Genomic DNA, 26,744 nt, shown 5'->3' on the forward strand with positions numbered 1-26,744 from the left:
ATTTATTGTGCATTTATAAGGATTCTGAATACAGTTCTAGAAGCAAATCAGAACCTCTATGTACAGATCTTAATATCCATTTCTATTCCAGCGGTTTTTTTTTTTTGTTATTTTTTTTTAACTCATCTCTTCTTCAAGAATAACCAAAAGTTCATCGTATAACAACGCAGAAACATGTTTTAATTTATCTTTTTAAAACGGCGAATCATTTCTCACATTCACTTTGCCAACTAATAGGCAATACACTGTCCGCGTGTATTGCGAATGAGTAGTCTCACTCGCTCGAATGAGTAGTCTTCTAAATCAGGGGTGGGCAACCTTTATAAAGGGCGGACCACATAAAATGTATGTGAGGTACATGCGGGCCAATTTTTTTTTAGCTTTCCACAATTTTTAGGATTATTAAAATTGTGTATAATGAAAAAAATGTCATAAACAGTTTTATGTTATTTATTGTAATACAGTAGAACCATATTAAATAATAATTATATTTAGATGAATAAATTAAAATAAATTACAAATTCAGTTATACTGAATCTTTCTTTAACTCCATTTGCCATCTACAGTATATCGGCGCCGAAGGCCAGGACCACATTCACCGTATCCTAGTTACGTCATTACAATAGTACAAATTATTACTTCAAAAAAAAAAAAAAAAAAAAAAAGCAGCGGATCGTGTCATTTTGCTAGGCGCCCTCTCAAAGAGGAAAACGTTTTATTTGGAGAAGCGGAGGGTTTCACTAATAACTGTAATAATAATAATATAAGCGCGTAGTCCAAATTTTAATAACAAGAGGATCGATGACGAATCGAAGTGTAATCACCCGTGACAGATAAGAAGATACGACATAAAACCAGGTTTACTAAGTCGCTGAAGTTGACCTGTTCTAGTTTCGAGTGAAAGTATGTTACAGTCAAGTGGCTTTGTCTTTGAAGATTAACGAGGGATGTGTTTGGCGTTCTCGAAGTGGACATAGACTCAAATCATGAAGTCCACCAAAGTCCCCTTATTAGGAGGAAAGAATATTGCGAAAGGTTAGAAATGTCTCTGAATTTTTTTTTAATATGTCATTTGTGTCTTTGTTTCTAATGAGCAATTAGGGATAAAATAATTACAATCAAGGTCCTTAAAACTGTGAAAGAATTATTTATTGAACCGGCGATGTGTTAAGATGGACTAGATGGAAGCAACAACTTTCGACCGTCAGCTCTCATAGGCGATAAAACGAATAGTATCAATGGAAACTTTTCACCGATACTAGATACTGTAGTACTAACAGAATTAGTAGTCACATGAAGTTGAACTAGCCACAAGTTTCGATTCAACAAAGAACGTTGTCAGCACTGACAACGTTCTTTGTCGTTCCCAGCTTTCCAAAATTTTATTTCTAGTCATTTAAAAATTTAACTCCGGCGTTTACCTGTAGTGGTCGACCAGAAATAAATAACTACCAAAATATCTGTACGAAACTATATTATCTTTTAAAATTAAATTACATGAACATACAGCACTGTAGTCACGCATGTTGTGCGATCGAATCCGTACTCTTCAACAATAAATGCATTGTCCATTAACTGTTTGGATACAAATACAAATAGTTACAATGACTAACTGCCAAATTTGGATACTGGTTTATCATCACTGTTCCGATTTATTCAGTACAATCCATACATTGCAAATTATCGACTTACTTGTAGATACAGAAATACTGGTTTCAATTCGAAGATCAACTTATGTTTATACATGGAAATTAATGTGAAAGGCATCATGAATAATGCCTTAACTTATCAATCAGTTTTTAAAATGCAGAATAAGGATATTTTTAAATGCATATTTTTCCGAATATTCCAAGCCCTTGAATAAGCCACATTTTTTAAGGTATGAAAAAGAAAAAAATAAGTGAATTTATTTTTTACCAACGGTGAGTTTTCTGATTTTTATTGCTTCTTCAATAATTTTCACTTTCCCAAACCGTGAACGACAGAAATTACATGCCTTTAGTTTATTTAGCAGAACATATACTCAATACTTCACCTAAAAGATTACTTCACTAGTAAAGGTCGCTAAACTTTGAAAGAATCTCGAGCTGCACGAAATTCGTTAGGCGATTTCAGTCATGGGGAAGAGAAGGTGCTAAATGAACGTGCTTCATTACCCACTACCTTTCAATTTCCCTGAGCAGTAAACAACATCGATTTCAGTTCCGGTAAAAATCACGCAATCCCGGAATTTGAATGAAAATCGCGCGCATTACTAGGAAACAAGAATGCTCATTTCCGATTCCGAAAGAAAGAATCTTTTAACTTCCTAAGCAGTGCAACATTCCAACTCTTGTTTTAATAAATATTAGTAGTGACTGAGACTTGAGACTTCTCCTTACCCCGTAGCCTCTTTTAGGGTAGGGGTAAGGAGAAGCCTCAAGCTTTGGATTAAAAATAAGCTTCGCAGCCAAATATTTGGTTATATACACTGAGTGATCACTGAATTATGACCACCCCTATGAAAACTGAATGCAACCCGTTGACCACGTGAGGTACGAGAGTACAGAGTTAGTCGACCCACCTAGCATAGATAAGGTGTCATTGGTTCAGTAGGTAGTAAAATTCCGAGCGTAATGGGTAAAAGGAAGGATTTATCGGACTTTGATAAAGAACAGATTGTGGGTGCTCGAAGAGCTGGTACCTCGATTTCCCAAACCGCTGAATTGGTGGGGTGTTCGAGAGCCGACGTATTTAAAGTGTACCAGGACTGGCGTCAAAATGGTCAAATAACGATCCATAGATAAAGTGCCACTGGTTCAGTAGGTAGTAAAATTCCGAGCGTAATGGGTAAAAGGAAGGATTTATCGGACTTTGATAAAGAACAGATTGTGGGTGCTCGAAGAGCTGGTACCTCGATTTCCCAAACCGCTGAATTGGTGGGGTGTTCGAGAGCCGACGTATTTAAAGTGTACCAGGACTGGCGTCAAAATGGTCAAATAACGATCCATAGATAAGGTGCCACTGGTTCAGTAGGTAGTAAAATTCCGAGCGTAATGGGTAAAAGGAAGGATTTATCGGACTTTGATAAAGAACAGATTGTGGGTGCTCGAAGAGCTGGTACCTCGATTTCCCAAACCGCTGAATTGGTGGGGTGTTCGAGAGCCGACGTATTTAAAGTGTACCAGGACTGGCGTAAAAATGGTCAAATAACGATCCATAGATAAGGTGCCACTGGTTCAGTAGGTAGTAAAATTCCGAGCGTAATGGGTAAAAGGAAGGATTTATCGGACTTTGATAAAGAACAGATTGTGGGTGCTCGAAGAGCTGGTACCTCGATTTCCCAAACCGCTGAATTGGTGGGGTGTTCGAGAGCCGACGTATTTAAAGTGTACCAGGACTGGCGTCAAAATGGTCAAATAACGATTCGACGGCAAAACTGAAAAGGTCAGCGAAAGGTTCATGTTAGAGGTGAGTGCCGGGTCCGACGACGCGAACAGGCGCAGCACCGTTGAAGAGTTGACTACCCAATACAACATGGGCCAACCCAGAACAAAATCTGGCATGACCATGCGTCGTACGCTTGCACGTATGGTCTATACCAGCAGACGACCTCTACGGCATCCTCTCCTAACCAAGGTTCATCGGCGTAAAAGACTCGCCTGGTGCAAAGAGCATGCAAGTTGGACGTTAGAAGACTGGAAGAAGGTGTGCTGCACGTTATTTACTCCACACCGTGGATGGTCGTGTACGGATTTGGCGTCAACAACATGAGGCTCTTCATCCATCATGCATGGTATGAAAAGTGCAGGCCGGTGGAGGTGGTTGTATGTGTGGGGCATGTTTCACTGACAGGAACTTGGACCCCTGGTGCATGTAGAACAACGTATCAGTGATCTCCGCTATCGTCAACTGCTTGCTGACTGTGTACACCCCGCTATGTTACACTTTTTCCCGAATGACGATGGTGTCTTCCAAGATGACAATACGCCGAGCTATCGGGCACTTGTTATGCGGGAATGGTTTGAGGAACACAGTTCTGACTTCCAGCATATCGATTGGCCTCCGAACTCCACCGATATCAATCTCATAGAGCACTTGTGGGACACTATGGAAAGGCATATGGGGCGTCTGGATACACCAATCACCTGCATTGCTGACCGCATTACACACAGCTTGGTTGGCCATACCTCCCGAACGCTTCCGACATCTTGTTGAATCGATGCCACGTCTGATAGCTGCTGTACTGAGGGCAAAAGGAGGACCTACGAAGTATTAGGTAGGTGGTCATAATTCAGTGATCACTCAGTGTATATAAAAGTCATAGGGTTATTTTTTAAATAAATGTAATTTTTAGGTGTTTTGTTAATTAATTTATTTTATCGATCGATATATGTGCCATTTATTGATGAAATGAAACCGCAAAGGTTGTCAGTCCCCGAGCAGTTTCCAGAAGCACATTTCAATGGAGAAGCACTAACTAGAACCTATTTACATCAGTAAGCATTTATGATGACTAAATGGTTTTGCTAGTAGTTCGAAGTCACTACAAATTTAACACTGAAATTTAACATTGAAAAATGCAAAGTACTGCATATGGGTAGCAGTAACCCAAGAGAAACGTACCAACTGTTTGGTACTACACTAAGGGAGGTTGGAGAATGAAAAAGACCTGGGGGTAATTGTGCAGTCAGATATGACGTTTTCTGAGCAGCGCAGACCGGCTGCCAGAGCAGGTCACGGAGTTTTGTCAATGATATACTGTACAGGAATTTTGCTAGCAGAGACAAGGAAGTGATTATCCCTCTGTATAAGGCAATGGTCAGGCCACACCTTGAGTAATAAATAAATAAATAAATTTTCTGTTTATACTCCGGGACGACCAAACGGTCAGAGGAGTTCACAAGATAGACAGAATACAAGAAACAGCACCGTATTCAGCAGTCACGGGCTTGAACTTCGGTCACTCAAGGCACGTGTACTTATGCACCCACGCGCCTGACCACTAGGATACGGCGGCCATACTGCGTAAAGGTCTGGAGGCCTCATTTTAGGAAGGATGTAGAGTTACTAGAACGAGTACAGAGAAGGGCTACAAGATTGGTGAGAGGAACAAAGGGGTGCGCTTACAACGAAAGGCTTAAGTTCTGCAAGTTGCAGCATCTGGAAACTAGGCACCTGCGGGGTGATCTGATTGAGGTGTATAATCCATCGAATGGTTTGAGCAGGCTCAATGCTGACGGGTTACTTCCGCTTGCTCAGACTAAGAACCTGAGGGGGCACAGATTCAAATTGAGGAGAGACATTTGTAGAATAGATGTGCGGAAGTTTGCCTTTAGCCAGCGGGTAGTTGATTGCAGGAACAGACTTCCATCTGATGTTATGGAAGTTGATAGCTTAAATAAATTTAAGGCTGAACTAGACAAACATTTGGAGTGACCGGATGGGCGAAATGGGAAGGTTTTTTTTTTTTTTCTGGCTGATGCTGTATAAGCTTGCTTTCTTGCGTCATATGCCTCAACTAATGTTAATGCTAAATGTCAATTGCATTATATGCTTGGTAGAGTAGAGGTATGTGAGAATTATTGCTGATTGTTAATCTTTATCAATTTACATGATTAATTTTATTAATGTACTAATTGTATTAATTTTATCAGTGTATTGGAGGAAAATTGAATCAATTTCACGAGTATATAACAAAGATCGCCAAGTTTCGTTTTTGCTGCCATTATAATTGCAGTATAGCAGAAAGAGAAAAACAACAGGCGGGTCCAGGTTACTGACTAGGCCTTCTCCTCCAAAGCGTTAGTACAGAATAGGAAACCAAGTGAGTGAGTGACCTTGAGCTGTCTGTTATTTTTCTCCACTCTTTAGTCGTGCACCTGACGAGCTGTATGTCTAGTTATAATGACAGCAAAAAACCTTAGTTTTATTTGTGCACGAATGAAAGAGATCAACAATAGATTTAATCAAGCATAGCTTTTCCAGATGTACCTACCGGGGGCAGTACCTATCTGCAGTTCCGCAGATAGGTACTGCGGAACTGCAGCACTCCCAGCTTTTCAAATCTAAATATACAGTCAACAGAGTTATATGAAATTTTTTGAAGAACAATGCAATGAATATTTTTATCAACAGGGCCCGCATATCCTCTATTTCTAATAATCAGTTCAATAATAAACGAATAAAAACACGAAATCGTTTTCGACTTTGAAGTTTAACCGTAGGTGGAACTGTGCCCTACCAGTTCCACATTTTGGCCCCAGTGGTTGAGTCTATGCTTAGTTGGCAGGCTGCCAATGCGCATTTGTCAGAGGTGATAAAACGAGTCAAAGGTAAAACGTTGGCATATTCTCTTTCTCTCTCTCTCTCTACTCTTAGCTGTTTTGAAGTGGCATCAAACTGGTCACCAGCTCATGCAAGAGCAGCATGACTAGCCACATAGCTGTAATTTGCAAGAACAGTTCTTGTTACATTGCAAGTTTACCGAATAAGAGAGATAACATTAAAAATGAGAAATTAAGGTATAACGTAGCTAAAACTAAGAGGGAATGTCAAAATGTTTTAACCATGACCTTCTGTGTATTCTATGAACGGCATGTTTTATTAACTGTGTTGCCTGTTTACCTAGTAATATATGTCAGAAGTTTCATTACTCTAAATCTTACGTTTCTTTTGTTACAGAGCTGAATGTGTGATAGAGTGTCGTCATGGATAAAATTGAATATCGATCCATTTTCAAAAACCTGTTTTGCAAGACAAACAGCCAAAGACTATCCACGAAGTGTTTTATATATATATATGGAGATATCTGTCCATCGTATGACGTTGTAAAACATTGATGGAGACAGTTCAAGTGAGGCTGGGAGGGTGTCCATGATGAGGAAAGAAGTGAGCGGCCATCCACATCTCACCCTGCTGAATTCTTGGCAAAAATTGAACAGGTGACCGCCGGAAACAGTTAAACAGACAGTTGCTGGGACTGGGATAAGGTACGGATTAATATAGAGCATAATAACGCACGGATTTCAATAAGGTCTCAGCAGGATGAATTCCTTGCTTGCTCACTTGTCTTCAGAAAGAAGAAGGAATAAAAGACAGCCTGCTCTGCAGAATTGATCGCCATGTGTGACAACGAATTTGACCTGTTTTTTTTTTTTTTTTTTTACGACTGGTGACTATGGATGAATTGAGGATACACTTTGACCCAGGAAAAAAAAAACAATTTCAAAACAATGGAAACATCCATTACACCAATTCCCAAAAAGGCCAATTGCAGGGAAAGAAGGGTACCACCATCATTAGTACACAATACTACAGCAACTTACTGAAACAATTATGGTACATGTGGCAAAAGCAAAGTGGAATACTCAGAAAAGGCATGCTGTTGCTTCACGACAACGCACCAGCCCACATTGCTGTCGCAACCACTGATCTTCCCCAGAATTTAAGACTCCCTGTCTTTCCACACCTGCGTTATTCTTCTGACTTGGCACCTTTTACTTCTTCCTCTTTCCGCAGCTGAAATCACTTTTGCGTGGAAAGCAATTTTTTTTTTTTTTTTTTTGGCAACGAAGAGATAATTTCTGCGACAGAAGCATGGTTTCAAAAGCAAAGTGAGACCTTATACAAAATGGCATAAGGAAGTACTGTAAAAGATGGGAGAAGTGTGTCACTTGGGTAATGACTATAAAGAAAAAGAGTAATATATGTTCAAAATCTCAACCTCCCTTGACACGTGGAACATGGTCAAGAGAAAAACTTTTTGATATCCCCCTCATATATGCCCTCAGATAAATTATAAAATGTTTGTAGGACTATTTTGTCCTTTCAGCATATTAAACTGCAGAAAAAATACAATGGTCCTAACTCTCATAGCAGAAAAAGTTTGCCTTTGTAACCAGTTGCAGCTAATATTGAACTACTTTCAACCAAATGGCCTCACGAGAAAGTTAATTGGCCATTTGTTTTTTAATAAGATACTTCTATGACAGCTTTTTACAGGACTCGGTGGTCTTTCATTTAATAGAAGGCGGTCTCCTGTGACAGCACTCAGACAAAAGTAGCTTTAGCTATATTATAACTTTGAAAACTGATTCCGCATGGCAGGTCACATCGAACAACTCCTTTATAACTGTTTGCCTGTGTGTTGGTAATAGAGATCACCAGCTATCTAAGGGCCCAATTAGTCCCGAAACAGGTTGTCAAAACAGTCACATCTTTTAATTAAATGGCCAGATAACATTTTGTCAGGTGGTTCTGTTTGAAAGTAGTGAAACACTAGGACAACTGGTTGCAAAGGCAAACATTATATTCTGTTGTGAGGATTAAGACCCTGCCAGCCTCAAACACGGATAAAACAAAGGACAAGATAGTCCTGAAAACATCTTATAAATAATGAGATGTCCACATATGCGATCACTGATATGAATGCCGGATTGCTCTCTTCATATTTCCAGATTGTAAAAAACATGATCAGATTTCAAAGAATTCTGGATTATAAAGTGCCAGAGAGGGCAGCCGAGTGCGTGTGTACAGGTTGTGCGCTGCACAAAGGCGCCTAATCAAGGAAGGGGAGGGGAGAGTTAAAATAAATAAAAAGTTCAAAAAATTAAAAACGAGAATGAGTATGTATTTTCATTTTTGTTTGTAGCCTAATATAAACATTATTAAATATAGTATTTACCAGCCCGTTTCATCACGTACTGTTGTAGTTTAAGTCGGAGGATGTGCAACAGGAGAAGTCAAATTGGACCTCGCGCAATCAAATTTATGCCTGTTATGCAATAGAAAAAGGGACGCTTACCAAGTTACATACAAACAACACTGCTTAAATTTATGTTTAAGTCTTTGATTTTTTTTTTTTTCTGTCTTTACAAATTTATGAAAGCTGTGTGGGCATTGGTTATAGTATCTACATACTGTAAGCTTATGGTTCATGAAAAACCACAGGACTGCGAACCTTTCATCGGTAATTTCACTTCTGCAAGGATTCACCAAGCCACCAATTGGTGAACAGCAACACAGTCCTTTGCTCTTCAGGAAAAATTCCCCCATCGGTTTTAAATCGATTACAACTTCCCAAAATACCTTTCCATATTGTAAAACAAACTGACTGTTTAACTCATTTAAATTTGGTTTTGAATATTATTCTAAATTATTTTGAATATTCTTCTGAATATTATTATTCAAAAATTTTAATGTTATTCACAAAATTACTTAGCACGCTAAGTAATTTTATAGCTGTGACGCGAAATCTTCACCTATCAACAAGTAAAGAATAAAATGGTCAAATTCTTTTTTTTTTTTGTTGTTGTTGTTTCATTATATGACAATGAGTAAATTTAAACAACAGCTTAATATGTAAAGTTATATGAGAAAGTGGGAAGAGAGGGGAAAAAAAAAAAGGTTGCTATTTGCTATGAGCTTCGTCTGATTATCCCAGCGGTCCATACAATTTTGGTCAGAGGTGGTGTGAGACATCGGTGGTCTCACACCACCGATGCTTTGATTGAATAATCAATGTGAGTTACAGAATTTTTTATAACAAAGTTTATATTTATTGTACGCACTTCTGTAAATATCAATAATTTATATTTATTATTGTACAATACAGTTGTACCAATAATACAGTACAATACAGTTGTATCAATAATACAGTACAATACAGTTTCTATAGGAAAATGCATCCCAAGTTTTGAAAAGCTCATTTCCGACACACTTCTGGAACAGCCCTTCGTATATCGCGGACTTGGTATATACTGTACAGTGTTTTTTTTCCCCTCTATATAACAGAGTTTTACTTAACGAATTTTTGCACACAGGGTGATTCAGGAGAAATAGTAAATATTTTGGGAGGTTATAGTATCGATTATTCTTAGTAAAAAAGTTCCTATACACATGTGTGTGTGTTCAATTCTCGATGGATACAGAGATATAGGTGTTTGAAACTCTCGCGCACAAAGCCATTATGAGAGGTATTAAAGAACGATAAATTACTTATTTTGACTTATTTGTATTTATTGACTTTTTGAATGATACAAAACACAGATAATTGACAATTTTTTTTACAGTTTGCAATAAATGTTCGAAAATTCCACCGCCAACCTCAATGCACTTTGCAAATCTTGTGGTAACATGACGTGTTGTGCTTCTGAGGTAGTCTTGGCGTTCCTTTATGAGGGCAGCAGTATCCAAAATGCGAGCGAGCAATTCGTCTCTTGTATTCACATTTTCTTTGTATACTAGCTTTCCACCCATCCCCACAAACAAAAATCTAACGGAGGGAGGTCTGGAGACCTTGATGGCCAATGAACGGGACCATCGCGGTCGATTCATCGTTCAGGGAAAGTTCGATTTAGATATTGTATCACCAGACCGGAATAATGTGCAGGAGTCCGTCATGCTGAAAGTAAATATCAATCCTTGTAGCCAAGGGAACATCCTCCAATAGTAATGGAAGTTCGTTTTGCAGAAATTCTAGGTAAATGGGCCCCTGTAAGACGATTTTATGACAAAACAGGCCCAATGAACTGATTGTCGATGATAATCAGTTCATTGAAAATCACCACACCACGAGTTTACAGAGAAGCGATGTTGAAAATTTTGTTTCTACAGTGGCATGTGGATTTTCGTCTGACCACCTATAAGAGTTACAGGTGTTGTTGATACCGTCACGGGTAAAAGTAGCTTTATCGCTGAACAGTATTTGTGTGTGTGTGTGTGTGGGCGGCTCCTAGAACAAAAGTTCATCTCCGCCTCGTTGATTTGTTCAGTTTTTACTGACTCTGTCAAGGTAAGGCCAGTAAAAACAAAAAAAAAATTTCATCCCGCACAGGAATATCCCATGCTGGATGAAGACAGATGAAAGGGAAGGTGAGAGAGAAAAAAAAAAGAAAAAAGTTTTTCATCCCGCACGGGAGAAAGTGACAGGAAAGAAAAACTGTTTGTGAGCTTATGTGTGTGTTCTGTAGTGTGATGTTGTTGTTTTGGCCTTTTGGCTACCTGGAAGCAGTGATCACCTGGATGACCTCCTCCAGGTACTCGTCCCTAGCAGTGGTAGAGCAAGGCCTTCCTTACTATCTGCACGCCCTCCTCCCTGGGGAATGAGTTTCCCAGAGAGGAAAGAAATATGTGCTTGTATAAGATGAAAAGAGGGAAGGAGGAGAACTTCCCCTGCCCAGGGAAGCCCCAATCCAGGATGGATTGCTAGAACAACACAAAAAAATAAAAATTAAAATTAAATTAACTTAAAAAAAAAAAAACATATAGAGTGAGAGAAGGAGGAGCTGGCCTGATCTGGGGAGTCCCAGCCCAGGGCAGAACGTGAAAAAAAAAAAAAAAAGAAAGAAAAATAAAAAGAGAGAATCCCGCAACTTGGTCAGGGAAAGCCTGAACAGTATTAATGGAATTAATCGGCGATTAGTATTTACCCACCGACAAAATTCCAATCGCTGGGCGTCGTCTCCTGGTTGAAGGTGTTGCACCCGCTGTATGTGAAATGGATACAAGTCACTCCCAGGGCCTGCTCTTGGTGGACAGTGGAACTCAGCAAACTGCGTAAAGATGTCCATCTTGCCCGTAAACAGTACCAGCAGCATCGTGGATAGCCTCCTTCAGATGTTGCCCGACTCTATAATGACTACATCACTAAAAAGAATCAGTACACAAAAGCAAAGCAAATAGGAAAAAAGAAACGTGGACCAACTTTGTCAAGGACTGTGAAAATGCAAATCCCTGGGGGGGCTCTTCTACAAAATTACAAGGGGGAAGACTTTTACCTCAGGCATCTGTGGTCGTAGGAACGAATGAATCAACTAATTGGCACGACTCTGTCAATCTCATTCTGGACAATCTTTTCCCAACTGATGACCCCTTGGAAGATCTTCCTGAACATGGTGATTTTCTACCACAAAATGCTAATTACTGTTCTCAGTCCTTAGCTGACCCCTTTACCATGCTGGATGCAGTACTGAAAGAAATCAATCCCAGGAAATGTCCGGGCATGGACCTTATTGAATATATCTTCATCCTCAGGTTCTACAAATTAAGACCATCACACCTTTTTGCTTGTGTTTAACAAGTGTCTACGAGACAGCCAGTTCCCTAAGTGTTGGAAAGAGCGTTGCTCCGGCTCATTAAAAAACCAAATAAGCCTTCAACTGAACCACGGTCCTTCAGGCCTATTGCACTACTGGAAAAATATTAGAGCGACTAATGTTACCACTTTGTTCCTTTCACAGGATTTAATCTCCCCATCCCAGTATGGCTTCACACCAGGCCGCTCCTGCGAACCTATTTGATCTGGTCCTGCACCTGGAGAACTCGACCTCCAAATATGAATTAGCTATTTTGTCGACTTCGAAGGAGCCTTCGACACTGTATGGTGGGAAAGTGCCCTTGAACGTCTCCGTGCCGCCAGATGCCCTTCCAATTTATACAAGCTGTTCCAGAACTACTTTTCAGAGCGCTCCGTAGTAGTAAAATCAAAATTTCTTCAGATCACAAGGCCTGTCTACGGAGGTTGTCCGCAGGGCTTCATCCTGGGACCCCTGGTCTGGAACATGGTACTCCAAAATTGGCTTGGTAACTCCTTTGACAACACAAAAATTGTAGCATTTGCGGACGATCTCACCATCATCGTGGCTGGAAACTCACGCTCTGCTCTGGAAGCTAATGCTCAGCATGTTTTGTCCAATCTCTCCATCTGGAGCAGGTTAAACAAGCTCCACATAAATCCAGCTAAATCCAAAATGATCTTCAAGAAGAAACTTGACCTGCGGAGACCACCGCAAATCAAGATCTCTGGTGTGCAATTGCCTTTAGTTACACAAGCAAGGGTCTTAGGGGTTACTATATAGACCACAAACTCTGCTTCTTCCCACACCTCCAACACCTCAGCACCAAAGTTAAAAGTTTTTCTGCTCCATCCTCAGAGTCTCTCGAAGTGATTGGAGTTTGTCGAAGAGAACGTTATCGCTATACTACAAAGCAGTATTCCTACCCATTGTAACTTATGCCGCCGGTGTGTGGTTCCACCGTGCAGCTATTATAAAAATGAGAAACAAACTGAACTCCATTCAAAGAGGAATGATCCTGGCCACCCACCGTATAGGCAGGACTGTCTCCACGGCAGCTATTCAGGTAATTGCGGGAACTTTCCCGCTTGATTTGTTTACAACCTTCCGTGGGCTCTGCTTCAGAATCAGAAAGGAAATACCAACCTGTATTCTGGATATTGAGCTTAATCTCACTGCAGATGACAAGCGTGAAAAAACAAGTTGTTACAATGGACTGGTCAACATCTGGTAAACCAGGTGAAATACGTCGCCACAAGACACAGTAACCAAAAGATTCCTCTCCGCGGTAAAGTTTGAAATGACGAAAACTGCAAGATCCTGGTTTTCTCTCAGCCTTGAGACATCCTTCTTGGTGACTGGCCACAGCTCCCTGAATGAAAAGCTGTACCAACTGGGGCTTCTCGCTACCGACCTATGCTTTTGTGGAGCCAAGGAAAACTGGTACCATATTCTTTTTGACTGTGACTTGTACGAGGATCTCAGATATCAACTTCGGAGAGACATTCCGAACTTCTCCCCAAACCATGTGGATCAACTAATCCAGACTCCAGACAATCTCTCTTCCCTGCAGGCCTTTGCATCTGGCATTTTTACTCCGCGAAAAACATTGTATGCTAATGCCAACCAAAACCAGGCAAACAGTTCTACAGCCTAGATTTCACACTTGTGAAGGGGAAGGCTAAATTCAAATTTTTTATTTTCTATTTTTTTAGATCTATTTTAATTTTTATTATTAATATTTTTTATTTTAATTTTTATTATTATTATTTTTTTATTTTATTTTATTATTATTATTTATTTATTTTATTATTTATTTATTTTAATTTTTCGGGTTTTTTTTGTTTTTGCTAAATTTGCCATACGTATCAATTTTTATTTTATTTTATTTTTCATATATAAATATATTACTTTATTATTATAATATATTACCTGCACGCACCACTAGTTTTTTTTTTATTCTATTTTTATATATTTATTATTTTTTTTTTATTTTATTATTATTTTTTTACAACCTGCACCACGGGTAGTTTTTTTTTTGTTTTTCTCTCCTCTCTTCCCTCTGGAATGGGCCTCCAGAGGTTACTGGCCCACCTGCTGACAACACCAGGTGGGTCAGGGTCTCTTTCGAGAGGTACGTGTTTTACTGGGACTGGCCCACCTTCCCGTGGTGTGGACGAGTACCCAGAATCATCTGTCCAGGTGACTGATGCTTCAGGGTAGCCAAGCGGCCAGACACAACAGAACACACATAATACACACAAACCTACGTCACATACACCTGGTCCATTTGTAGTGATACTGTTCTTCACAGAGATAAGAGGCGGAGTTGAACAAACGTTCTACGTGCCGCTCTTACATATACACATGTGTCCTCACAAGCCCTAATGTTCGCCATACTCTTGTCGGTGGAACACCGATACGCGTAGAAATTCGTGTGCTAATAGTAGGACTACGTTCTACCGACTGAAGAATGTGTTCTATTTCATCCACATTTTGTTCATTTGCACGTTCAGAAGAAATATGGGAACTGTACCAGTCTCACGCAGTTTGGTGTAAACGCTCTTGAATCCGATATTCTGCGGTTATGAAACCGTCGACGGTATTCTCTACAAGCAGCAGTAGCACTTTCACCACTAAAACCGTAGACAAACACCATATAGGCATATTGAGCATGTGTAAATATGTGCGGCATTCTTAACAACATTTCTAAGACCAAACAGCGTAGGTTATAACTGCTTCTTGGTCACATCTGATTCAGGGAGCTATGCGCGCCAGTTTCAAACAGCTGTATCTCCGTATCCATTCAGAATTGGACACGTTTATATGAATTTTTTTACTCAGAATAATCGATAATATAACCTCCCAAAATATTTACTATTCCTCCTGAATCACCCTGTATAGTTGAAAAATTAGGAAACCACGCGGAAATCTCAATAGTGTATTTCTCATTTACAAAATTTGTAAATCTACATGATTGCCATTTTCTACATGCAACTGTCTAATTTATTATTTTTTTTAAAATCTATAACGTCGATGTTCTTTTTACAATCATGTTTAATTAAAATAAAATTGCAGTGTGATGGAATACCAGATCTGTATAGAGCGAAAACAGTATATCCTGTCAATCTGCCGACAAGGGGCTCGCTCGAGAAGAATTTCGGCTGAGACTTACCCCGGTAGTCTTTACGTTCTAGTATGTCTCCTTTAGATGAAAAGATTGGGAAACGGTGATGGATACTTTTGTTCCCGTTATGCAAGAGAACAGCTTTCAAACCTCACTGTAAGGAGTTGATAAAGAGGCTCCATTCTATTGTAATGTGTACTTGTCATAATTCCCTAGAAACTCCACTGGTATCATAGCAGCAGCCGAGTAGACTGTTTACTGCAAAAATGTCTCCAAAGATTAGTTTCTTCTTCTAGAGAAAGACAATCTTCTTAAAACAAGTGTTTCTGCTTTAGTCTCGAGACTAGGAGTTCGGCATTATCTTTGGAGACGACTAGAGTTCAAAGGACGTCATTCAATCGTGGTAAACAACTCCGGCTCCGATGCCTTTTCGTCGGCCCCGTACTCGGGATTGGTTGAAGTTCTTAGGTCTCTGCCAACTCGCTTTCATTGCATTCCCTTTCGTCTTATAAAGAATCTGGTCCATAATGTGATGGCGGCCGTGAGAGATTTGTCTTATCGCTGAATCCAGGTTCGGATAAACAACCTTGTGCTTATTCTCCTTCGCGATTCCAGTTAAATTTGCGTTACAGAAGTAACAATCACCATCATGGTCTTTTATCTCCATCTATATCATAGATATAGGGCATAAACGACATAAACCTTTTCCTTTTGTTCAACCAATCAAGCGGTAAAAATAACATTGAGCCTTATTCTGGTCACCTAGAGGGCAGCCAAAATATAACTGGTAAATTTTCTGAATATCCATCATGATCGTATGCCACTGCGATTTAGTTAGGAAAGAGGTGCGCACAGAGCAAAATTTGTTGGGATGATTTTTACACTTTCGAGCCACGACGATGAATGTTCGTTTCAGTAATTTACTGGATCTCACCGGAAACATACAATATGATAAATATATTATCGAATATATTTATCTTAGAATGAACCCCGGAGACAGAGGCCTCTTTCAAGTTTATAATAAATAATTAAATTATGAATTAACAAGGATATTAGATTTATTCTAACTAAATTCCTCAAGGGTCCTTGAGGTTGTCACAGACATTCTCTCAGATATGCCAGACAAGCTGTACTTGCTACCTGGGAGTCTAAAACGCTGCTGGAACTGATATTCGGGTGATATTCAAGTCAAGTGGACCCAATTTCGGCAAAGTCCGGACAGTCTGTGACAGCCACATCCTCTGCTTGCACCTTCACGATGGTGGGACTATTAATAATCCTGGGTATAACTTCCATGCACAAGTACATGGTGGGTGACCACCCAGGTGTGAACCAACGTAAGCAGGGGTCGAGGTGTGGTGCCCACACCACATGGAGGAATGCCGCCCCTCTATGTTACCAGGCAGTACTAGGTGGTAGATGACTCTCATCAACCGGTGAAATACCACCACTTTGCTTATTGGAGGCTTGAAGTGGTGGAACCCATGTTTAGTCTCTAGAGCTAAGTTCCGGTCAGCCCTTCCCTATCTCTTCCCTCATGCAGTATGATTGATGACTTTTGAGGTTATGATGAACATCGTGGCGAGATCCAATATTCCTTACATTTCAAGGGTACAGCTCTAAAACGGTGTTCGCAGGCCGGCCACTAGTTAGTATACCGGACCGAACCTATTGGTAACTCTCTAGGAGGCTTCCAGATCAGCTAGTGTATAATCTTGCTACCTCTACTCTGACAGATAGTGACTGGAGGGAGTCCGAGTAGTGTGTATGCGGGGAGCATTGCCGAGGCCACGTTATGTCAAGGATCTGGGTATATTCTTACCATGTGTACGCCATATCCAAAAATTTCATTATTTCATTCAGCATGTCCCACCCACTTTTTCTTACTATTGAATACACCAAGAATTGTCAAACTAATAGAGCAAGCTTATCTGCAAAAAGATCTAAACCTCCCAAGCACTTCCTAATTCATTTCACAAATATACGTGGTCTCAATTCTAATCTCAACGATGTCCATTTCCACTTGCAGTCTGCCAAACTCCATGTACTTTTTCTGACAGAATCTCAGTTATCGGTTGATTCAACTACTGCTCACCTCAGATGCACAAATTATTCGCTGTATGATTCCTTTCGCCTCAAAGGTGGTAATTGTGCATATGTCCGTTCTGATATTCCCTGTCAGAGACTTGGCAATTTGAAATCTCCTCTCTTTGATCTTCTCTGGCTTAAAATCTCTCTACCCCATTGTGTCAAATTCATCTGTTGTCTCTACTGTTCTCCAAACTCCACTGATAATTTGGAGCTCTTTGACTTCCTCTCTTTGCAACTTGACTTTCTCCAGTCCAACTTTCCTAACAGTGAGGTAATTTTTCAGACCTGCAAGATTTCTTTTCTTTCCCTTGGTCTGATTACTGTTTCAAAACATCTGATATCAACGTTTGCTCAGATCGTGTTAGTGAAATTATTCTTGCAGGAATGGAATCCTTTATCCCACACTCCAGTTTAAAATCTCGTCCTTTATCTAAATCTTGGTTTTGCAATATATGTGCTAAGGCTGTTGAAGAAAAGAATGTTGCATATCGTAATTGGCTTGTTTCTAATTCTTCAGTTTCATTTTCTGCCTACACCAAATCTCGCAACAATTGTAAAGCAGTTATTAATCAATCCAAACTACAATTTGAACAGGCTAACAGTAGAAAACTTGCTTCTTTCCCTAATGGTAGCCGAGCATTCTGGTCTCTTGTCAAAGCTATTGGCTGCAACTTTTGCCCATCTCTGTTCTCACCTCTGTCCAAACCAGATGGTTCTGTTGTCACTTCAGCCAAGGATAAAGCTGACCTGCTAGCATCCCATTTTTCTTCCAACTCCTGTATTAATGATCTTGGTAAAACACCTTCCACCATTGCCAACACGCTCCATTCAATGCCTCCTGTGGTCTTCCGTCAAAAGGATGTCAGAAGGATTTTGACGAATCTTGATGCTAAGAAAGCTCCAGGTCCTGATGGTATTTCTTCACTTGTTCTCAAAACCTGTGCTCCTGAACTTACTCCTATTCTTTGCCGCCTTTTTTCCCTTTCTTATTCCAAAGATGTTTTTCCTTCTGCTTGGAAATTTCCTCATATCCAGCCAGTTCCTAAAAAGGGTGACAAATCCCTCCCATCCAATTATCGTCCCACTGCAATTACTTCTATTCTCTCTAAAGTAATGGAGAAATCAATTAAATGCCAACTCTTAAACTACCTAGAAACCTTCCGTCTGATCAACGATCGCCAGTATGGATTCCGTCAGTGTCGATCCACTGGTGATATTCTGGCTTATGTTACCCATTTATGGACTAATTCAATGGAAGGGTTCGGTGAAACACGAGTAGTTGCTCTTGACATCTCAAAGGCTTTCGATTGTGTTTGGCATAAATGTCTTCTAAACAGGCTTCCACCTTTTGGTTTGCCAACTGTTTTTAGTAATTGGTTATCCAGTTTTCTCTCTGATCGCTCACTGAGGGTGATGGTAGATGGCTCTCTGTCTTCTAACTTCTCCAATAATGCCAGTATCCCCCAAGGTGCAGCTCTTTCCCCCACTCTTTATCTCTTGTACATTAATGACCTTCTTCCATTGACTGGAAATCCTATCCATATTTTGCCGATGACAGCATATTGCATTCCACTTTACATTTTGAGAAATCTTGCCCTGCTCAATCAGCTTCAACTTCTCGAAAATCTTCTACCAATTCCTTAAATGCCGATCTTCAGGTAATTCTCCAGTGGGGCAAAGACAACTTAGTTGATTTCAACCCATCTAAAACTCAGTCTTGTCTTATAACTCGCAAAAAGGATTCTTCTGCTGCTATGCTTATCTTTAGTGACACTCCAATTTCTAGACAAAATGATATATCTCTTTTGGGGATTACCCTGACTTCTAATCTCTCTTGGCACAAGCATATTACAAATATTACTTCCTCTGCATCTAAAAAATTTGGTTTTCTCTTTCGCTCTCGGCATTACTTTTCTTCCAAACAGCTGCTCACTCTGTATAAATCGCAAATCCGCCCTGTCATGGAATATTGTTCCCACATCTGGGGTGGTGCCACCAAAACCTCTCTCAGGCTTCTTGATTCCATTCAGAAGAGGACAGTTAGGTTAATTAATGATTCATCTCTAACAGAGTCACTCCATTCGCTGTCTCATAGACGTACTGTTTCTGCTGCATGCCTTTTCTACAGATACTTCCATGGGCACTGTTCTTCTGAATTGGCTTCTATAATTCCCGCTCTGTCTTTCAAAACAGTCCGAACACGTGCCGCCACCAGCCAACATCCATTTACTGTCCAACTTCAAACTCACAGAACCAACTTTTCATCTTCCTCGTTTATTTATTCTGACGAATTCAACTGCCGTTTTCTGGAACAACCTTCCTTCATATGTATTTCGTGAAAATTACAGTCTAGGGAAGTTCAAGTCCAATGTCAACAAATACTTTCTTTCGTCTTCTCAACCTCCAACCCAAGCACGGTACTAAGTACTATAGGTTCTAATACCTCTCGTGTTTGGGGTTTACATAAAAAAAAAAAAAAAAGTACATAAATATGAATGCATAAACAATAATAATAAATAAATAATAATTATATTCATGTAGATTTGATGAATAGGCATGTGAGTGTTATAATCGCTCTCATTGCAAAAACTAACCTTGTTTTATATATATATATATATATATATTTTTTTTTTTTTTTGTGGATATCCAAATCCCTTGATAAATTAGATTAATAACATTTAACAGACTGGGGATGCCTCTCAGATGAAATTCTTCTGGTACGAGCCCCGTATTAACAAAGTGACAGTAGGTACTCTTTCTTCAAAGCAATTCAATAGCGCACTTAATCAACAATGGAATATTTGTGATTACCTAGTTGGTACGTGGATGGGATTCAAGGAAGGTTAAAATAGTTTCCTATGCCTATGGGACAGCCATTCTACCTCAGACCATTACATCAAACGTGACTAGCCTCAAAGAAGCAAATATGAGCCATAAATGAGTAGTGTGCAGTATGGTCCATTAGTGGGTCCAACGAATGTTTGCCATCGCTTCTCATTAGATTTGGTTTAATCTTTGCAGGGGCTCAAATCAGAGGGCTTCTGCAAGATGACAGCTTTGAAAACATGGCAGGCTTTCAAATGGCTCATGCATATAAAGAAATGGGATGTCGTCTGTCGCTGAATCAAACTTAGTTTTTTGCATTGGCATTTAAACTTCTCTCCAGAAACCTTGGCAGGGTGAGTGACGAGCAGAAGAATGATTTCATAAAGACAAAGGAAAATCGCTACCAAGGTTTCCTGAATGAATGTATGTTGATTGAATACTGCTGGATGTTGCAAAAAATCATAAAATCCTCGCCTGAAGCGGACTAATTGAGCTACATTGTGAAAAAAGCAAAAAAATTTCATGGCATCTTTTGATTGTTCGAAACTCATGCCTTTTCCACGCAGAGTGGAGCAACATGCGAGGGTTAATTAATGATTATTTATAGTGCAACAAAACGGTGCCTAAAAATGAAATTGGAATTTTGTTACTCTTAAACTACACTGTTAAAATTAAAGTATCGCTACGTAGAGGGCTCTGGAGCGAGTTTTAGGGCTTGTATTGAAGAGAAATTTGGACAACAGGTACAATAAAGAATGCGCTCGCCATTATTGGAAAAAATAAATTAGTTACAAAATTTGTCACTGTATGGCGCGTAACTATCTTAGTTACGATTATGCAAATAACTTACGTTATTTGCATAATCGTAAGTTATTACCAGAGCGCCACTACTCAGCTCTACTGTACTGTATAAAAGCAAAGCAGTCTCTTCAAAATCATACAGTAGGTGTTTGCCTGCACTACAGCAGCAATGTCAACAACGTTGCAGGGAAAAGGCGCTATTTGTGAAGCTGTACTATCAGAACAGCAACAATGCAGCTGCGGCTATCAGAGAATTCCGGCGTCAGAAGTGCATAACGCCCACGTGGACCTATGACTGTTTGTGCTGTCCGCAAAATGATTGCGAAATTTGAAGCGAAAAGACATCTTGGTGTTCAACCAGGTAGAGGTCGAAAACGAGTGGACTTCTCTCGTGTTGAAGATGTGGCTATGGCTGTCTTGGATTTATCGAGTCAATCTCCATGTGGTAGCGCAAGTGTGCCAGCTGTTTCTCGTGAACATGCCGTATTCCACTGTAAGGCTAGTAATGCGTCAGGTGTTGCGGTACTATCCTTACAAGATGCACATGCTACAGCAGCTAAAGCATGGTGATGCAGATATTCGTTTCACAAACGCACTTCAGTTTCTGGTGCGAATGACAGTGGATATCACTTGGCCATGGAACATCCTTTGGAGTGATGAAGCCCACTTCTGCTTAAATGGACAAGTGAATACGCACAACTGTCGTATTTGGGCAACAGAAAAGCATCAAGTTATCCAAGAGGTCCCATTGCATTCTCCAAAAGTGTAAGTGTGTGGTGTGGATTTACGGCCACATTCATGATTGGGCCATATTTTTTTGAACAGGTAACACCGACTGGATCCCGCACCTGTTCCGTCACTGGACAGCAATATTATGAAATGTTGGCAAATTTCGCAATACAAGAGCGGCAACAATGTGGGTGCCTTCAGGATACCATATTCATGCAAGATGGTGCGCCACCCCACATCTATCGTTGTGTCCAAAGATTGCTAAGGCAATGCTTTACAGACCAACAGGTCATCAGTCGTTGTAAGACATTTTGGCTGGCGCCTCCGCAACCAGGTGGGCAGGAGCAGCAGTGCGTAGCATATGCTTCTTGATTAGACAGGGGTTCGAGCCCGTGACGCCCAGGAGCAATATGGCCTTAGTTGCTAGTGCTCCTAAAAACCAAATAACAACAACAACATCTTGGCCATACGATCACCGGACCTCACCCCATGCGACTTCTGGTTGCGGGGTTTTTTGAAGAACCAGGTGTATCGGGAAGGATGTCAAACTCTGGTAGATCTGAAGGACAGCATTAGACGTCATGTGCTGGCTATTCCAGTTGACATGTTGCGTTCTGCTGTAGAAAATGCTGTTCTTCAAATGGAAACTGTTGTTGACCAAAACAGAGGACACATTGAACAATTGTAACGCTGTTCAAGTGATTTGTATTGCCACAGCGCCATATAGTTACAAATTTTGTAACTATTTTTTTTTTTTTTCCAATAAATGGCGAGCGCATTCTTTATTGTACCTGTTGTCCAAATTTCTCTTCAATACATGCCCTAAAACTCGCCCCAGAGTTTTAGGGCATGTTTTAGGGCTACTTTAATTTTAAAAACTCTGTATTTTTTGTAATTTTAAATTGTTAGAGATATAACAAAATTAAGTATACTATACCAAAATATATTTTTCTTATTGTTATGTTAAAGCAAATTAATCTGAATTGTTATTATCCTATTATAATTTAACCATCAATGTAATTGCATGATAAACATTCTCATAAAAGCCATTTTTTTGTTGTAAAGTGTTAGAATATACTGTAGTTGTAGTATTTTATTTTATTTTTTTTTTTAATTACAAAACATATTTTGTTGTGTTTTCATTGATTATTACAAAATATATTAACAAAATATAACTCGGCTGCCTGGTGCCGGATTTTATAGTTTACAGTAGTTAGGGCACAAACGAACTTTTCATTTAAAATATACTTGCATGATTTGACTGATAACAATAATAAAGGACCATAAATAAAACAAAAAAAAAGGATTTTGTGGACTACCTCTGACATTATTACGACATCTCATATCAGGTTCAAATGGTTATTATTCTTTTATGTAGATAGATCATTCACTACCATTAGGAGTTTTCAATCACAAGTAAAATGTAAAACACAAACATGACCATCAATTCTTTTTGATCTGCAGAATGAAGACTTTTGACCAGATTAATCACCACACAATTGACTTTTGCCCTCGCAGAAACTGCACAACAAACGATTGCGTATTTTGTTATTTTCAAATCTTGCAGGAATGCATAGTGTACGAAATGTTTCTGAAACGTTTGTTCTGGTGTTAAGAACGTGATAATTACTAATTATGAGAATATGTTCGATTAAAGTTAAATGTAAGCTAGAAACACTTCGTTATAAAGTGATCATCGTGGAATGTGATTTTCGTCATCAAAATTTTATCTGAAAAACATGTTTTCTGTTCATTCTTAAAAGTAGTTAGGTTGAAGCAATGCAGAGTCATGTTTCTCAAGAGGAGAGCTGCTGATGCAAACAGCAATAAGTGATGCAAGAGACCAGTGACCTCTGACGGCTATACATTTTTTTTTTCTGTGGCGTTGTCCTCTTGTGTTTTTTTTTTTTTTTTTTTTATGCACAGACACTTCGATCTTACATAAATGATTTTATTTATATTTTTAATGATCTCAATGAAAATCCCAAAAGAACAATATGAAATTATGTTTTTGATTTTTTTCTGAATCATATCTTTTCATAAAAAAATTATATAAGTTAATTGAAAGGATAAGAATAAGAACTACGGAAGACACGGAAAAATATAAGAAAATAAAAAGAAGTACTTATTGTCGAAAAACTCGATTTCAACGTCTTCGTCAGGGGTCAACCATCGAAATCACAGGAAAGACAACAAGAAGTAGGGCCCCTGTTTCTGACATGAAATATACGCTAGCACGTGTTAGTAGAGTCAATGCAATTTGAATTTAGCGGTAACGAAAGTTAGGCTAAACGTAGAGATAAGCAAGGGAATGGCATACATATATTTCATGGCTGAAGCAGAAAGCAAAAATCAAAAGGGAAAGTTAAAATCACGTATAACTTACTGAATCCGGGGTGGTATGCAGACAGAGGAAATTATCAAGCCGGAAGAGGTGGGAAGCCAAAGGGTTTGTGATGCTGAGTGAATGTCTATTTATAGTAGCTGTATCAGAGGTGTATTGCTAAAAAAATGGTACCGGAACGCTCGTTCTCCAGAAAACTATATGATAACGCCACATCGACTGTACAGTAACTGAATCAGACTCACGGTTCATAGAACAACCAATTCTAGCATTCAGCCCATGGCAAATCAAAATGCAGCATTCGCATGCATCACAGTATATCTCATTTGTTGGATCTCTTTATCTAACACATTGTACGTTAGTAAGAAACGTTCAAGTTTCATTGTGAAATTTATATTTTTGTTTTTAAATAAAATTTTAAAGAAATCTATTAATTTTAAAGATTACTATTAATATATATTTTTAATAGCAATGGGTAAAATAGATATTTTCCCCTCCCCTTTGATTATGCCATTGTTTCATAATATTAGGTGTATAAATTTAATGATTTTCTATTATGACATTTAGAAAAAGTACCGAAACGTCGTTCCGGTGCGTTCCGGCCCGAATACACCACTGAGCTGTATACCATAACGACCCTGTTTATCAAAATTCGGAGACAGTAAATTACGAAAATATGTGTTGAGAAATCGGAATTAAATATATGAGGCAAGACGTCCCTGGATAGAAAGGAAAATAATAGACTTACAAAGTAGCAGTAACCAGTCGCTAAACTTTGCGTAGACGAGAAGAGTATGTTACAGCAGAAAAATAGCATCTCGATATTGCGTTCGATAAACTAATAGCTCACGAGAAATAAAAATATGGAGAGTACGAAATTAAAATGAATGCGGAATAAGAGGGAAATAGACAAGCTCGGGCAGTCGGGATTACAATACCCGTTCCTATAGTTAGGACCCTGAACATAGTTCTGGGAGTGTACCTCATATCTTTAAATCAGTTATGTAGTAAATAGAGTTAAATCTAAAAAAGATTAAATTAAAATAAAAATTATATAAAAAGTCTATATCCTTCTATAGCCAATCGGTGGGTACAAGTTTTCTAGACTGTAAGACACCAAAGAGGCTGGGAGTATAATATATACAATATATTATAAATCTCTTATAAATGCAATATACCTATTTTTTTTTTTCTTTTGTTTTTGCCGAATAAACAACTCACGCTATTAGTTAAACTGCTGTTTCAGCAGTATCGATCTTTAGATGGCATCAGTCACCAGTTGAACTAATCTTAAGATTAGTACAGTTACTGCAGTTATGCCAGCCATACAGAGGCTGATACGAAGATTACCATTTGTGAGTTGTTCCCGGTTGGATAACGCTCACTGATAAATGGGATGTAAGCCGGAAAGTCGCGCACCAGTAAGCTACTGGCCTCAAGCGGCAAGGTTAAAATCTTACTTTTTACATTCTTTATGCCGTCCCTAAACGGACAGCATAAAAAGAGTGAAAATAAATAAAAACATGCGAAAAAATTCTAAAATTTTCTTGTCGTTTTAAACTTTATAAATTTCTGTGTATGAATTATGTATGAATTTACTAACAGATACTGGGTAGAGCAAGAGCCTCATTTTAATACACAGTAAATTAGCACATAGAACACAAAGTTTGCAAAAACAGCATCATTATTATAAAAACATCTCATACTGTGAAATCCTTCACCACGCATTGTTCAGTCATGCACTTTTGAATAAATATAATTTTAATACGCAGTAAATTTACAAGGAACTCAAGCAAAGTTTGCAGAGAGTTGTTTATTCGAAAGCTCATGACGTTGTGAAAAATTTCACATTTTGAGATGTTATAACCATGATGAAAAAAAAAAAAAAAATGCCGTTTTTCAAAATTTGCGTTCCTTGTGAATTTACTACTTAAAATGATGTTTTTGCACTAGCCAATACGTGTTAAATTCAAACATTTTACCACTGAAAATCCCTCAACTTCCTTTCCTACTTGGGCTGTACTCAGTACCCTGATTCCTCGGCAATAGGGAAAAAAAAAAAAAAAAAAAACTAAAGAGAAATCATAGAAACAGTGTTTTAGAGGGGCCAAGAGTAAGAAAATACTTCGTGCCAGGACTCGGCCAACCCCCGTCAGTGGCCGGTCTGTTGTTATTGTTGTTTGTGTTGTGTTAATACTAACAACACTGTTGCCACTTATCTATATCACTTGTATTAAAAACATTTTACATACTTTTTTTTTCTTTGTTTGGATATATAATTTATCATATTCACGAAAAAAAAAAAAAAAAAAAAAGCGAACAAAGATCAGATTCATCTAACCTTGAAAGGTTCGAGCTAGTATCCCTATAGCCAATCCTCCCTATCCTTTAATGATTTTGTGTCTAAAATTGTGGAAAAAGTCTAGGTTCGAATCCCGTCAATGACTCAAAGAACTTTTATGGGCCTTTTTCCCGCTGGGTTAATTTAGTCGGTTTCAGGCGAGATAAAGTTTTTTCCTCCCAGGATCCTGGTTTTTAAGTCCAAAAAATAGAAAAACCGACGAGAGAACACAATTTACAGATATAATACACATGGGTAGAGGAGTTTGTCTTTTCGAATAATCCTAATATGGAAATAATAAATATATATATAAATAATTATTATTTATATATATTTATTACCCCAGAGAAACGTACCAACTGTGTGGTACTACACTTAAGGTGGTAGAAAATGAAAAAGACCTGGGAGTAATTGTGCAGTCAGATATGA

At 38.9% G+C, this 26,744-nt stretch overlaps 1 protein-coding gene across 1 annotated transcript in view; it reads left to right on the plus strand.

Annotated features, from left to right (window-relative positions):
- Positions 1-978: 978 nt before the first annotated feature.
- Positions 979-26,744, plus strand: part of LOC150082849 (sodium-coupled neutral amino acid transporter 7-like) — a 194,468-nt gene continuing 168,702 nt past the window's right edge. Inside the window, exon 1 of the mRNA XM_090376871.1 lies at positions 979-1,035. Coding sequence (XP_090232997.1) covers positions 987-1,035 — 49 coding nt within the window. The 5' untranslated portion in view covers positions 979-986. The remainder of the gene's footprint in view (positions 1,036-26,744) is intronic.

The sequence above is a fragment of the Mastigoproctus giganteus genome, chromosome 7, assembly GCF_048544385.1.
Source record: "Mastigoproctus giganteus isolate SK-2022 chromosome 7, ASM4854438v1, whole genome shotgun sequence".
Classification (NCBI taxonomy): Eukaryota; Metazoa; Arthropoda; class Arachnida; order Uropygi; family Thelyphonidae; genus Mastigoproctus; species Mastigoproctus giganteus.